The sequence below is a fragment of the Diorhabda carinulata genome, chromosome 6 (assembly GCF_026250575.1).
Source record: "Diorhabda carinulata isolate Delta chromosome 6, icDioCari1.1, whole genome shotgun sequence".
Taxonomy (NCBI): domain Eukaryota; kingdom Metazoa; phylum Arthropoda; class Insecta; order Coleoptera; family Chrysomelidae; genus Diorhabda; species Diorhabda carinulata.
The window spans coordinates 24,956,235-24,970,236 of record NC_079465.1 but is presented as its reverse complement, the minus strand read 5'-3'; the positions used below and the strand labels follow the sequence as shown (position 1 = coordinate 24,970,236).

Below are 14,002 nucleotides of genomic sequence, written 5' to 3'. Positions count from 1 at the left end.
AGTTATAACTATCATCCCTTAAGTTCAAGCAGCCCTAACTTCGTAAATATTAGTACTAGCGTAAAATTTTGAAGGCCAATTTTGTGTAAAATTAAAAGATCTACAACTTTAATTTAATTTTTTTTTGGAACAATCATCGTTTTTTTTTCTAAAATTAATAAAAAAAAATTTTCACCCCTACCCGGAGGATAATCCGAAAGAATTCTTGATATATCTAGTTAAGACACTCGAAAATAACAAGAAAAATATATATTTCTCATCCACACCGTTAAAATCAATCAATTTAAACACGAAATGCTGCAACATCCACTCAAATCACCAGACTTGTTTCTCCTTGATTTCTGGATATTATAAAATATCGAAAAATCATGATTGAATCTATTGAACAATCAACTGCAACTCCTTTGATTGCAATACACAAATTTGACTTATAAAGAAAAACTTTTTCAGTATTGGAAAAAACGATAAAAGAAACCGAGGAAAAGTTACATAAATATTATACTAAAAATCTACTCGGTAAGAGATCGAGTAGCAAAACTCATTGCAAGAATATCTAAGCTGGAACTGAAGGACTGAGCAGTAAACACCACTCGGATTCGTCCATATCTTTGGGGTATTGCTTGCACGTCTTGAGCTCGACTCCCAAGCGCACCCTGAGGATACTCTACAACACAGAACAGTTGGCCAAAACTTTGACCAACTTGAATCTGTTTTACTGATAGTACCACGCCCAGAACGTCAATTTCAAACCTATGGAATCAGCTACAAAGACAAGTCTTTCATGAACACTACAAGCTACAGAATCTCAAGACCAATAAAAAGAAAAAGATCTCCTGAGAATGTGAAGAAGAAGCAACCAGGAAGTGATTCTAGGATCTTAACATCCTGGTGGAGAACTTCATCAGAGGAAGTCACGCGAGGCGATACAAGGTCGGAAAAATAGCAGAGCTGGGATCAACAGACAAATGGAAAAGAGCTGGGTCAATCACATCCAAAGATATCACGATTTATCATGTATACTTCATAAAAAAAAATTAATAACAACATACAAGAATAGTGTAAAATCAATTTCAACAGTATTATTCGATAATTATAAATTAAATGATTCGTTACTTACCTAATGAAGCATTTTTGGAGTTGGTTGAGTCGATTTCCCGTTCCGTTTGAGGAATGTGTGTCAATAGAGCATTGAAAAAATTGTACAGCTGGAATAAAAGGACGAAAACAATATGAGGAAATAACCTCTACATAAAATTAAATTTTCATTTAGACATAATCATTTTCGTGATACCCTTTTCAATTAAACTGATTGGATGGACTGGATCGTAACCAAATTTGTCGTAAAAGGGTCGTAAGACCACAAACTTTTATGGGTTACTCAAAAAGCTATCAAATCTTGGTCATCAAAACCTCAGGTCTGAGACAATCGAAGAGATCTCTTTCTTCTTATATCAACTGGTGCTAAAAGACCATTTAATTGAACAAAGACGAGCTTAGGAATGTTCTCATTGGACACTATTTCGGAAAAACTCCTGACATCTAACGTTGGTTAGTGAAAAATTGTTCCATGTTACGTTTATCACGATACGAAGGTTTCTTCGACCTTAATCTGTCACAGCACAGATAGAAAAGTGAAAGGGAGGCTCACAGATCTGTAGAGTTGTGAAAAAGTCATTCGAAAAGGTCGTCGAACAGTTTTTGGGAAGTAGATTCACGGCCTTTACGCCCTAGATCATCTAATCTAACGTTGGTTCGTAAAAAATTGTTCCATGTTACGTTTATCACGATACAAAGGTTTCTTCGATCCTAATCTATCGCAGCACAGATAGAAAAGAGAAAGGGGGGCTCGCAGATCTGTAGAGTTGTGAAAAAGTCATTCGAAAAGGTCGTCGAACAGTTTTTGGGAAGTAGATTCACGGCCTTTACGCCCCAGATCATCTAATCTTAGGTTGGTTCGTAAAAAATTGTTTCATGTTTCTTTCATCACGATACAAAGGTTTCTTCGACCTTAATCTATCACAGCACAGAGAGAAAAGAGAAAGGGGGGCTCGCAGATCTGTAGAGTTATAAAAAAAGGTCGTCGAACAGTTTTTGGGAAGTAGATTCACGGCCTTTACGCCCCAGATCTTCTAATCTAACGTTGGTTAGTAAATAATTGTTTCAAGGAGACCTCCTCCAGTCCTAACTCCGAAGAGATGGCACGAAACCTGGAGATCTACTTCTCGAGATGGTGAATAGTATAAAAAACAGACTAAGTCTTAAGAAAAAAGAAAGAATTTGATGAAATAAAATTAATTAAAGAAAATTCTATGGATGGTATTATCAATATTAAGGTTCTCTATATACAGGAACTAATGTATGACATGATAATGCCGTTGTCGATCATGTTTGAAATCTCCATTTATATTTGGAGTACTGAATGCGATAGGCGTGATTTATTATTCCCAGTAGATTGATTTATGAACAAAACATTGTATCTATAAAAGCATTAATGGAAACTCGGTTGTTTACGTATTGAAATTCGTTCAAATATACAGGAGGTTCTTTTTTTTTTCAACCACCTATAGACTGTAGAGAAAAGACTAGTAAATATCCAACAGAATCACCTTGGCGATTAAGCCATTTGTCGTGCATTTATCTTGTCATACAGAATCCACGTTTCATCACCTATCACAATTGATTTCAAAAAATCTTCTCTTCTAGTATTTTAACAATCAAAAACTCCCAAACTGTGATTGTCAGTCAAAATTGTTAAGATCCGGGAACTGCAACTATCCAGAAATGCTGGAGTTCAAGGCAGATCTAGAAACTTCCGGAAAACGCATAGGTAATTCAATTATGGTGAACCTGGTCGTCGATCACTTATAAAGGCGTCTCCATACACTCGATTCAAGCAAGGAACAAATCACAGCTCGCAAATTACACTCGGCGGGAGAGCTACGAAGATGCTTCATTCCTGGTCATCATACTGTGCGATCAAAGGTGGAAATACAAAAAAAAATTCGTAGTAATAATTTAAAATACGTACCTTGACTTGATCTTGTTCCCCTGCGTATTCTAATGTTTGAAAAATTGTCCAAGTGTATCTTCTTCTAACTTCCAATCGTGCCATGTATCGCCTATACCATTTTTGGATTAGTAATGAGGCTTTGATGGCTGCAACACAAAATTTGCATACTAAACCCTACAAGACAGATAAAATCGAGAAGCTAGTGACTTTTTTGGAGGGGACAGAACTAAAAGGTGTACAGTCAGCGTGATGTTTGATGTTTGAGGAGTCGAAATGTAGCCAGGACAGTGAAAGGATCATCGAACATTGAAGGGTCAAAATACTCCCTTCTCCTCATCACACACCTTTCCATACGTTCTTATCCATTGATCCAAGCAGTGTTGGTTATTTGGTTAGGAGTTTTGCCGATTTACCGTTTTCATCGACTCAAATCGGGTACCTTTCAAAGCAGATCCTCTTCTAGCCTTCCAAGGAAATCTGAGCAGACCCGTTGACGCAAGAGCTTTAGGTTAGAAGTCAGATTTTTTGATACCAGCTTCGTACAGACTTTTGTCATGGGTAAATTCTTTCCAACCGTTTCTTTATCGGCGTTTACAACCTGGGCAATCATCCGGATGCTCATTCGACGATCTGCACCCAAAATTTGATTAATTTTAGTCACTGTTTCAGGAGTTGAAACAGTCACATGGCGACCTGGGCGCTGGTCATCTTCAGTGCTCTCTCTAAAGTGGTTACGTCACTCAAAAACACGGCCACGAGATAGAGAATTGTCCCCATAGGCCTCTTGCAACAATTTAACGACAAATTTGAGATTGATACGTTTTCTTTGTTGTTATCTTATACTTTTAAATTTCTTTTGTATTAGCTGTTTCTAATTAGTTTCTCTATTTCTTCTTCTTTCTATTTATTTAGCGATAATAAATTAGTTCTTAGAACTTTTTTTTTGATAAATTCGGCATACAAAAAACGTTGTTTTATGATTAAGTATAAGATATTTTTTCACGCTTCGGCTCATATTATTTGAAGTCGATTGAAAAACTTCTAAAAATTCGATTTAAATGTAAATGACAAGAGCCTTCGTTTTGGAAATTGTGAATTGAGTTATGAAAGTCGTCGCGATACCCCATCTATTATTTTAGTTGGTTTAACAATATTATTTACCGCGAAAACTCTACGAATAATCGTTTGTTCCAATTGGAAAGTTTGAAAGCTCAAAAAACTTTTTTATTTTGTACAAAATTTAACAAAGCGACGATGAAATTGATTATTAAAACGAAAATACGAAAGATATGGCGTTAAAAGCAAGACCAGCATTTCTAAAAAAAGTGTTCTAAGGATCCCACAGTGGAAAAACGAATGGAACGTTTTTCGCGATTTTTAGAGCTTCGCCACCAGGACCAAGAAAGTGTAATCAGATCAATTATAACAGGGGATGAAATTATTGTCTTTTGCTATGTTCTGACAACTAAAACGATGGGATGGTATCGGATAGAAAGCTACAAAGCACGAAAAATTCCAAAAAAAGCGATAGCTACAATATTATGGAACTTCTAGGGTATTCTTTCGATTGATTTTGAGGAATCAAACTTAACCGCGATTGCAGCATGATTCATGACAATGTTCGAGTCCAAACTGCTTCGTTTTCCAAGAAAACTGTATAGGAATGTAGCTTCACACCCACCATTTAGTCCTGATCTGGCTCCGTCCGACTAATTTTGGTTCGCAATTAAAGGCCGAGTTAAGGGATGAAAGATTTTTATAATGTCAAACTTTAAAATATATCGAAAAATAATTTATCAAGTTTCGAAGTTCTTGATAATCCTGTATTATCACGAAGAGGCTGTTTTGTACAGAGGTATTTAACATTGTATACTGAATAGATGGATTTTTCAAAGGAAAATTCAATTATAGAAAAAAAAAATCTTTACTAAAGCTTAGCCATTTTGTTTTATGTTTTCTGTCCCGACTAGAAGCTTAAGCAAAAAAGGTTTCATCTAAACTCTTCCACGACGAAAACGGCCGTTATTAACGGCATGGAAAGAAAAACTTTATCAGAACAAGAAAAAAATGATGAAACAAAAATAGTAAAAACTCCAGACAACAACAGGGCGGTATTAAGAATTGTTTTCCTCGCTTATATATGTTTTTTCTGCAAATAACATGTGCACGTCATAAGTAAAATTTCGTTCTATGATTATTATTTAGTCTTCTATGTCAAACGTCAACGTCATGTGTCATAATTAAACGTCAAATGTCATTTGTCAACTGTAAATATTGAAGTAGATGTATGCGATTAATCGATTATAAAATGAAAATAGTAAATACTTACTTTTTTCTATTTTCGTCATACTCATATCGTCGTCTTGTCCGAACCATTTCAGTACGGTCCTCGGTATGCACCTTTTCAATTTCCAGCAACTATTCTGTTTGGTTTTTTTCGCAGATTCCGGCTGTTCACTGGATGCTCTTAATTCAATATCCGATACAGATTTCGTATCGCTATCTGAATATTCGTAATTTATTACCGCCCTTTTCCCACCCTTTATACAGGTACAGTTCGATGTTAAAAAATCCATCATTTTCTGGAAAAAACAACGAAATTTCAACATCTAAATGGAAAGAAAAGGGAGGAAACATCTTTTAGGACTAACGTCAACTAGATTTTCGATTTACTTTCTCCAAAAATAATTTTTGACCAAGGTAATATAGTTAGTTAGCAGACATCCTGTATATTTCGATGTATACTTTCAAATTCCTAGAAACATAATCATTATAACTAGAATATCTTTTGTTCAGTAACGTTCACAAATAAAGCTGTTTGAAGTATTCAGGACGTTGAGTTTATGATCCTTTGTGAGGAGGAGATAATTTTACAGATGTAGGGACTACCAACATCAAAGAAAAATCGATAATACATTGTTTCGTTTTCATATACCTGCATAGTTTTCTAATGAAAATTACACGTTCTCAATATACTATAACTACACTTAACTTATAATAATTCACTTATCACTATCACTTATGTAATTTATTTAAAATTTTTGGATATTTTGCTAATTCCTTCTGTTCACTACGAATATTTATTTAAAACTAACTAAGTCCGTTTATACAAATCATTTATATACCTAAATAAAATTCAACAAAGTTCTAGAAATAAATAAATAGATTTTCCTACAAATTATTTAGAAGAAATATTGTAAATAAACCGCCTGATACTAAAAAATTATATACAAATAAACATCAAACGCGCGAATTCGTCGAATTTTTAAAATTTTGTAGTTGCCGGACAGGGTCGGCCTAGGGAAACATTTTGCGAACTTGTTCGTAGCAATAGAAACGTCAAAATTATTTGGTTTTATTTTCAATATTGAATTTATGCTAAATCTGTCTATCATGGAAAGTAGATTTAGAACAATTAGAACAAACTTTTAAGAAACTGTTGAAATTTTCCTGAAGAAAAAATTAAAAGCTTCAGAAAACTGTCGCGAAATGGCTGAGATTTCATTAAAAAAATCAGAAAACTTGAGATACAAACATTCCAGTAATATCCAGAACAGAAACATCAAATTTTTCAAATATATCCCAAATTTTCGAAAATTTTTAAAAAACGACTCAAATTTTCCAGAAAGAATCAAGAACTTCAAAGAATTTTCAAAAATCTGCTCAAATTTCCTAAAAAACTTTGGAAATCTAGGGAAATTGGTCAATATTATCCAGAATTTTAAGAAATTAAAAAAAAGTTCAGATTTCCCGAAAAAAATACTGAACTGAATAAGAAACTGCCGCGAAAAAATCTAGAAATTCACGAAATTTTCGAGAAACCGATCATTTTGTCCAAAAGAAGCGACGACCTCACGAAATATTTCAAAATTTGCTGGAATTACCTGGAAAAACCAAGAACGTTAAGAAATTTTTTAAAGGTGCTCAAATTTTGTGGAAAAGACTTAAGTTCCGTGGAAAAACCAATAACTTAACGAAACTTTGGAGGATAGCTCAACTTTCCCAAAAACTATCAATAACTCAATAAAAGCTGTTCAGTTTTTCCGAAAAATCACGAACCTCAAGGAACTTTTGAAAAGCTGCTCAAATTTTTTAGAAAAGACTTAAGTTCCGTGGAAAAACCAAGAATTTAACGAATCTTTCGAGAAATAGCTCAAATTTCTCAAAAATTAACAATAACTCAAAAACTTTTTCGGAAAAATCGAAGAACTTTAAGGAACTTGTAAAAAGCTGCTCAAACTTCCTGGAAACATCAAAAACGTTGAGAAATCTTAAAAAAACCTGCATGAAGCTGCCAAAAATGTCTAGATTTTCACGAAATTTCAGAGAAATGGCTAAGATTTCCGTTGACAAACATAGAACTTCACAATACTTTTGAGAAATAGTTCAGGTTTCGAAAAAGTAATCAAAAACTTGAGGCAACTTCTCAAAAGATACTCAGATTTTCTAGAATAATCAAGAACTTTTAAAAGCTGTTCAAATATCACAAAAATATCCAGCATTTTACTCCAAAAATTTGCTCAAATTTCCTGGAAACGTTAAGAAACCAGCTCAAATTTTGTCAAAAAGGCTCATACTTCTTGGAAAAATCAACAACTTAACGTGAAATATCCTTCCTTAGGGATGATTTATGTATCCTGTCTTTTCCATATTCTACAGCAAACTATTTATCGTTGGGTTGCTTGTCATTTGGATGAATGCATTATTGATTTAGGGGGGATTTATTAGGTTTGGCCCTGATATAGGAATTACTCCTCTGCAGGGCTAGAGTTCTAGATGTAGATAGAAAGATGTATACTACAATAAAACGAAAAGACCAAATAAAAGAAAAAAGACTTACGAGTAGTGTCTGAATATAACAGCGACTGTGAACGGAGCCCTTTTTAGGGCTTCTTTCAATCCACATCAACCCTACCAGAGAAAGAGAGAGATTCGTTGGAGAGAGTTTGGTAGAATAATGAAAATTTCAATAGGAGGAGGGTTTGTTGGAGTAGGCCCTGATATAGGAATTGCTCCTCTGCAGGGCCGCAACTCCACCACGACAATTGTGTCGTCGTCTTCATTAGAACCTCGTCAATAAGAGATGACCCTCTTCTTTGTGCCAAAATGGGTGTAAACCTCTTGGGGTGATGAGCAAACCCACTTGCTCTTGCCTCCATTCTAACTAAAGAGTCATCTGGTGCCGGAGTTCTTCCAAGGACGATGTCTGACTTTTAACGAGCTCAATTCGAGAAGATTCTTGTTCAACGAAGTGACCAATGGCACGACATCCCTCCCGCCGGAAGAATCTTCTCGGATTGGAGTCTGGTGGACCCTTCTTTCGAACGGTTGGAGCCCTCCGACAAGCTCAGTGGTCTTCAGGACGTCTTCATGTATTGACGGTTTTTTTTAACGACAACATCTTTAACATTGTACCTTAAAGTGTGAAAATAAAAAGTAAATCCGATGGAAGTTTGTGTATTATTAATGAAAGGGTTTATTTTATTCATGATCTTGAGAATTTCTGATCAATATTCCGAAAGTTTCGGATGAAACGAATGCATTATTCAGTTTCATCTTATTAAATGTTTCATCAGTTTGACAAACAAATCGTTAACGAAACTAGTAGAGTGGTCGCTACGATCTTTTTCGAAATTTTTTCAGGATTCTGTTTAATTATATTGTATGTTTTACATCGTAGAAAAAAAATAAACACAGGTGCCTTCAAAATTTGGAAGGTGTCCAGTTTAGTTGCAATCCAAGTTAAAGTATGAATTTCAGTAACCTAAATAAATGATAAAACACATTTTGTAATTATTTTATAGAATTTCGATAATATAATAATGAATATCGACAAACAGTTCCGCGATATACAAGGTGCTTTAAAAAAAGGCTCTCAAGATAGGTAAAACTGAAAAATAATTGCTTTTTTTAAACCCCCTGTATGTATATATCCTAGAAACTTTATCTTATTATAGTTAAATCTTTTACCTCACAAATTCGAGTTTGATTTGTGGTAAAAACAAAAGATCTTACATGATTGAGATCTGGTGATTATTGTGGATATTAAATTTTAAAATTTGTGGTCGTATCTAGCTGATTAATTTCATTTTTTGTTTGTTAGACTCCAGTTATCTTGAATATAACGTAATTTATTTCTTGTTTATGTTAAATGAATATAAATATCGGTTTTAGTGCTTGGCAGTTGAGCCTCGTCTATCAGATTTGTTTGCATTCTTTTGTACGGAAGTAGAAAGGGCTTTTCGACGACTATCGCGTTACGATCCAAATATAGAAAATTAGTTAAAGTGGTTTTTGAAACATTCCGAACGTTTTACTTCTATCTAAACTATCGAGATTGTGGATGTTTTTTTGGAAACTGACTTTTAACGATCGTTTCGCGATTTCTGTGCCTAGTTATGTGTTTTACAGATTACGAAAAAGCTGTTGACACAGTGCTACATCATAAACTCGTTCAGATACTGAGGCGACTTGGTGTAAACCAGAAATTTATACGCTGAATTGGAACAAATAATTTGCAATTAGAGTTTACAAGAAACTTTCAAAGGTACAGAAAATAAACTCAGAGGTGTTAGGCAGGGACGTATCCTCTGCCCGTAACAGTCCTGATAGCAGAATTATTTCCAAAGGCTTCTGGACATAGTTGGAATACCAACATAAAAAAATTCCTTATATATGTGATTTGAGGGACTGTCTTCTACAAAAATAAAGTTCGTGACATTTCGGACGTCATAATATCATCCATTAAAAGACATTTTTGGTTGGATTGTGATTGTCATAACGTGTATAAAAGGCCTCACTTGAACGTGGGAAAATTTCAGAGACCGCGGTAAGGTTCCTTATCGTGCCAAACCGCAGATTGCGATAACGGTACATACGCCCCCTGTATTACCTCTTTAAACTAATGAATTTTATGTTCTACTTTTTTTTGGATATATCTACAGTTAATAATTGCTTTTATTTTTTTTGAACGAAAGTATTTTGAGAAATTTCTCATTTTTGATACGATAAGTTTCAGGTTAGTAAAAAAACAATTTGTTAAATCGAATTCGTAGCTATCGATGAAAAATATGTAAAGTACGATGTCTAATCCCTTCTATATCGCTTAACTTTATAAAATATTTTGCGAAACTTTGCAGAATTCTCACTTATCGATCGAACCCTTGGATGTTTGGTTATATATGGATTCTCGATACCTACACATTGATGACTCAACAATTTTATAGCTGCTTTAAAAGATGTTAAACATCGGCATACACATATTTTAGTTTTGGATACATGTGGTATTCAAAATAAGATGTACGAAGTGTCCCGAATTATCTCGCCACTCCCGATGGGAACCGTTTAAGATCTGTTAACCATTTATTAAATGATACAGTATTTTTTCCTCCATTGAAATCATTGAACTCAATCAGATTGCTTCTACTACATTTCAAAATCTATTAAAAACCGTTAAATTTTCCAATAAGAGTTTTGTCACTTTTTTAGATTTATTGTAAACTGTCGGGAGCCAACGTCTTACTTAAGCGATTCCATATGACCCTTGGACACTTGAAATCATTGAAATTAATCAAATTGCTTCTATTTCTTTTCAAAATCTATTGAAAACCGTTAAATTTTCCTAAAAGAGTTTTTGTCACTTTTTTAGATTTATTGTAAACTGTCGGGAACCAACGTCTTACTTAAGCGATTCCATATGACCCTTGGACACTTGAAATCATTGAAATTAATCAAATTGCTTCTATTTCTTTTCAAAATCTATTAAAAACCGTTAAATTTTCCAATAAGAGTTTTGTCACTTTTTTAGATTTATTGTAAACTGTCGGGAGCCAACGTCTTACTTAAGCGATTCTATATGACCCTTGGACACTTGAAATCATTGAAATTAATCAAATTGCTTCTATTTCTTTTCAAAATCTATTGAAAACCGTTAAATTTTCCTAAAAGAGTTTTTGTCACTTTTTTAGATTTATTGTAAACTGTCGGGAACCAACGTCTTACTTAAGCGATTCCATATGACCCTTGGACACTTGAAATCATTGAAATTAATCAAATTGCTTCTATTTCTTTTCAAAATCTATTGAAAACCGTTAAATTTTCCTAAAAGAGTTTTTGTCACTTTTTTAGATTTATTGTAAACTGTCGGGAACCAACGTCTTACTTAAGCGATTCCATATGACCCTTGGACACTTGAAATCATTGAAATTTTCCAATAAAAATTTTTATTTTGTTACTTTGTTTAGTTTTTAATTCGCAATACTATATTGAGGCAGCTTTTTTTCAACTTAATGTTTGTTAATGTTTCCAATGACCCATATTTTTGTCGAATTTTCTCGAATCACTTGATATATTCACTAAATAGCAAAAATTCGCATTCTAAATAAAATTTATCGCATTCACGCTCGAGCTATTTTATGTTTCAGAGTGAAAAAAACATGTTAACGTATTTTTTTTTTTTTTCAATACAAACACGCCTCGCTGATACAAGCAACGCAATTTACTTCAAATTCGCTTAGAATTTTGCTGAAATTTTCACTAAACATTGTCATTGATTATAGGTGATAATCCTTAAAAGGATAATTACCGAAAAAGTTTCTTGTTTTTTTTTGGCTCTTCGCTAAAGAATTTCCACTGTTTCCTGTAACCTGGTGAACCAATTTATTCGATTTATTTTCCATTTTATTTATTTCACTCGAGACAAAAAGAAAACGCAAACAAAACCTCCCAATCCCAGCCTTGCAGAGGAAAAGATTGCTACATCAGGACCATCTTAAATAAAACCACTTCCCACATTGAATTTTCCTCTCTCATTCTCTATCCAAGCATAAATACCATTGTGGATAAGTATTTAAATTCATCTTACACATTCTAACCAAAACGTTAAATTAATTTTTAATTTGCTGAATTTCCGGAACATCTAGCCTAATTACCCTTCATTAAACTGACACCCTAAAACCGTTACGACCTGGAAAGATTAATTCATTATAAACCCTTAGAGCAGAAAAAGAGAAAAGATTCTAATTGCAATAACAGGTTAAGAACTTAGTTTTAATCATGTCCATAGATAAAACAATGTGATAAACACATGCCAAATTTGATTGAAAGAAAACAATAGAATCAAATTCCATAGAGTTGATATCAAAATCGAAATTGTAAGAAAAGGAGAAACAGTATCTGTTCTCACCACTCGAAATTTCGACATCAATGCGATTCAATCAGAATAGAGTAGAAAGGGATGAAGAGTGGTATAACGATGTTCTTTCTCTTTCTATCTTCAGTTAGGATCCACTTGAATTTTTTTATTTTTATCTTTCTTTCTAAAAATTATTAAAAAACTAATTTTAAACCAGAAGAAAACTAGAATCAAAACATTTAGAAATATCAACATATCAAAAGGTCTAAGAAATTAAAGAAATCACAAAGTTAAGTGATTCAAAGTGTCCCTTAACGTATCATTCAATTATACATTTTTATCTTATACTAACATAAATATCCTTATCTAATGATTTTATAGTTATTATTGTATACGAAGAGATTTAGTATTTAAGGCAGTTTGTACACTAATACTGGATTCTTAATATGTAGTTTGATATTCGTCGAGTACGCTAGTGAGCTTATTAAAACCAATTATCTTTTAGTTCTAATGAAAGTACTTCTGAAAAAGAGTTTTAAGAAAACTTTTTCACGTCATAAATATTTTTTATTCTCAAAATTTGTATACAACAAGTTGTATTACGCGTTCTATCGCCATATTTTCAATAAATATAATGTAAAATGATTTTCTTCGATGTTTTTTATATGATATCTAGAAAAAATATAAACAAAAGATGATCGTGGATCGCCGACCGCCTCATAGCATTGAAAATAAAGTTGAATTTTCTAAAATAAGCGAAGTCTATCAGCTGATGTTCGCTATTTTTAACTACTTAGCACAAAAATCCAAACATTTAGATGAGAGAGAGAGAGCTACAAATACCCTAACGAACATTTTATATATTTATATATAAAAGTATTTAATCAAGTCTTCGATCGATGAATACATACATACAGTTTTTTTTTAATAATTCAGACCATCCTCTCAACTCAAGTCTTAGAAAGTTAACACAACGACTGGATTCGAAAATAATTCAAATATATCGAGAGATAGACCAAAAGACACCACAGAAGAAGATTCAAAAAACTATTCAGAAACTACTTGAGGATACAAGTTTGTATGTGAAACACCTAAACAACGACCAATAGTGATGAACAATGAAAAAAAAGAAGAAGAACAACTTTAAGACATACAACCAAAGATGAAAAGAGTAAACAAGGATCTGCTCTCAAGAAAAGAAGAAATTATTAAACTGGAGACGACGACCAAGCTCCAGCTTATCAGAGCTATTAGAAAAGGAGTTAAACATGAATCTTTAGGCCAAAAGTGAACGTCCCAGCTTGTCCATCGAAAGTTAGACCATAAATTACACTCGTAGAACAAGAATCAATGAGCTAGTAAGAAGTAGAGTAAAGAATATGGCTCTATTCTCAAGAAAAGAAGAGATTATTAAACTGGACACGACGACCAAGCTCCAACTTATCAGAGCTATTAGAAAAGGAGTTAAACATGAATTTTTAGGCCAAAAGCGAACGTCCCATCTTGTCCATCGAAAGTTAGACCATAAATTACACTCATAGAACAAGAACCAAAGAGCTAGTAAGAAGTAGAGTAAAGAATATGGCTCTATTCTCAAGAAAAGAAGAGATTATTAAACTGGACACGACGACCAAGCTCCAACTTATCAGAGCTATTAGAAAAGGAGTTAAACATGAATCTTTAGGCCAAAAGCGAACGTCCCATCTTGTCCATCGAAAGTTAGACCATAAATTACACTCATAGAACAAGAACCAAAGAGCTAGTAAGAAGTAGAGTAAAGAATATGGCTCTATTCTCAAGAAAAAAAGAGGTTATTAAACTGGAGACGACGACCAAGCTCTAACTTATCAGAGCTATTA

At 33.5% G+C, this 14,002-nt stretch overlaps 1 protein-coding gene across 4 annotated transcripts in view; it reads right to left on the bottom strand.

Moving 5' to 3' along the window:
- Window positions 1-14,002, bottom strand: part of LOC130895627 (serine/threonine-protein phosphatase rdgC) — a 40,269-nt gene that overhangs the window by 17,727 nt on the left and 8,540 nt on the right. For 3 of the 4 annotated variants that reach the window (XM_057803041.1, XM_057803040.1, XM_057803039.1), the window contains exons 2-4: window positions 5,340-5,592; window positions 3,029-3,156; window positions 1,118-1,205 (exon numbers count right to left, since the gene is read on the bottom strand). In XM_057803041.1, the coding sequence (XP_057659024.1) occupies window positions 1,118-1,205; window positions 3,029-3,156; window positions 5,340-5,589 (466 nt within the window). In that variant the 5' untranslated portion in view covers window positions 5,590-5,592. Of the gene's footprint in view, window positions 1-1,117; window positions 1,206-3,028; window positions 3,157-5,339; window positions 5,756-14,002 lie in introns of those variants that run through there. The other variant, XM_057803038.1, reaches the window with a different exon arrangement.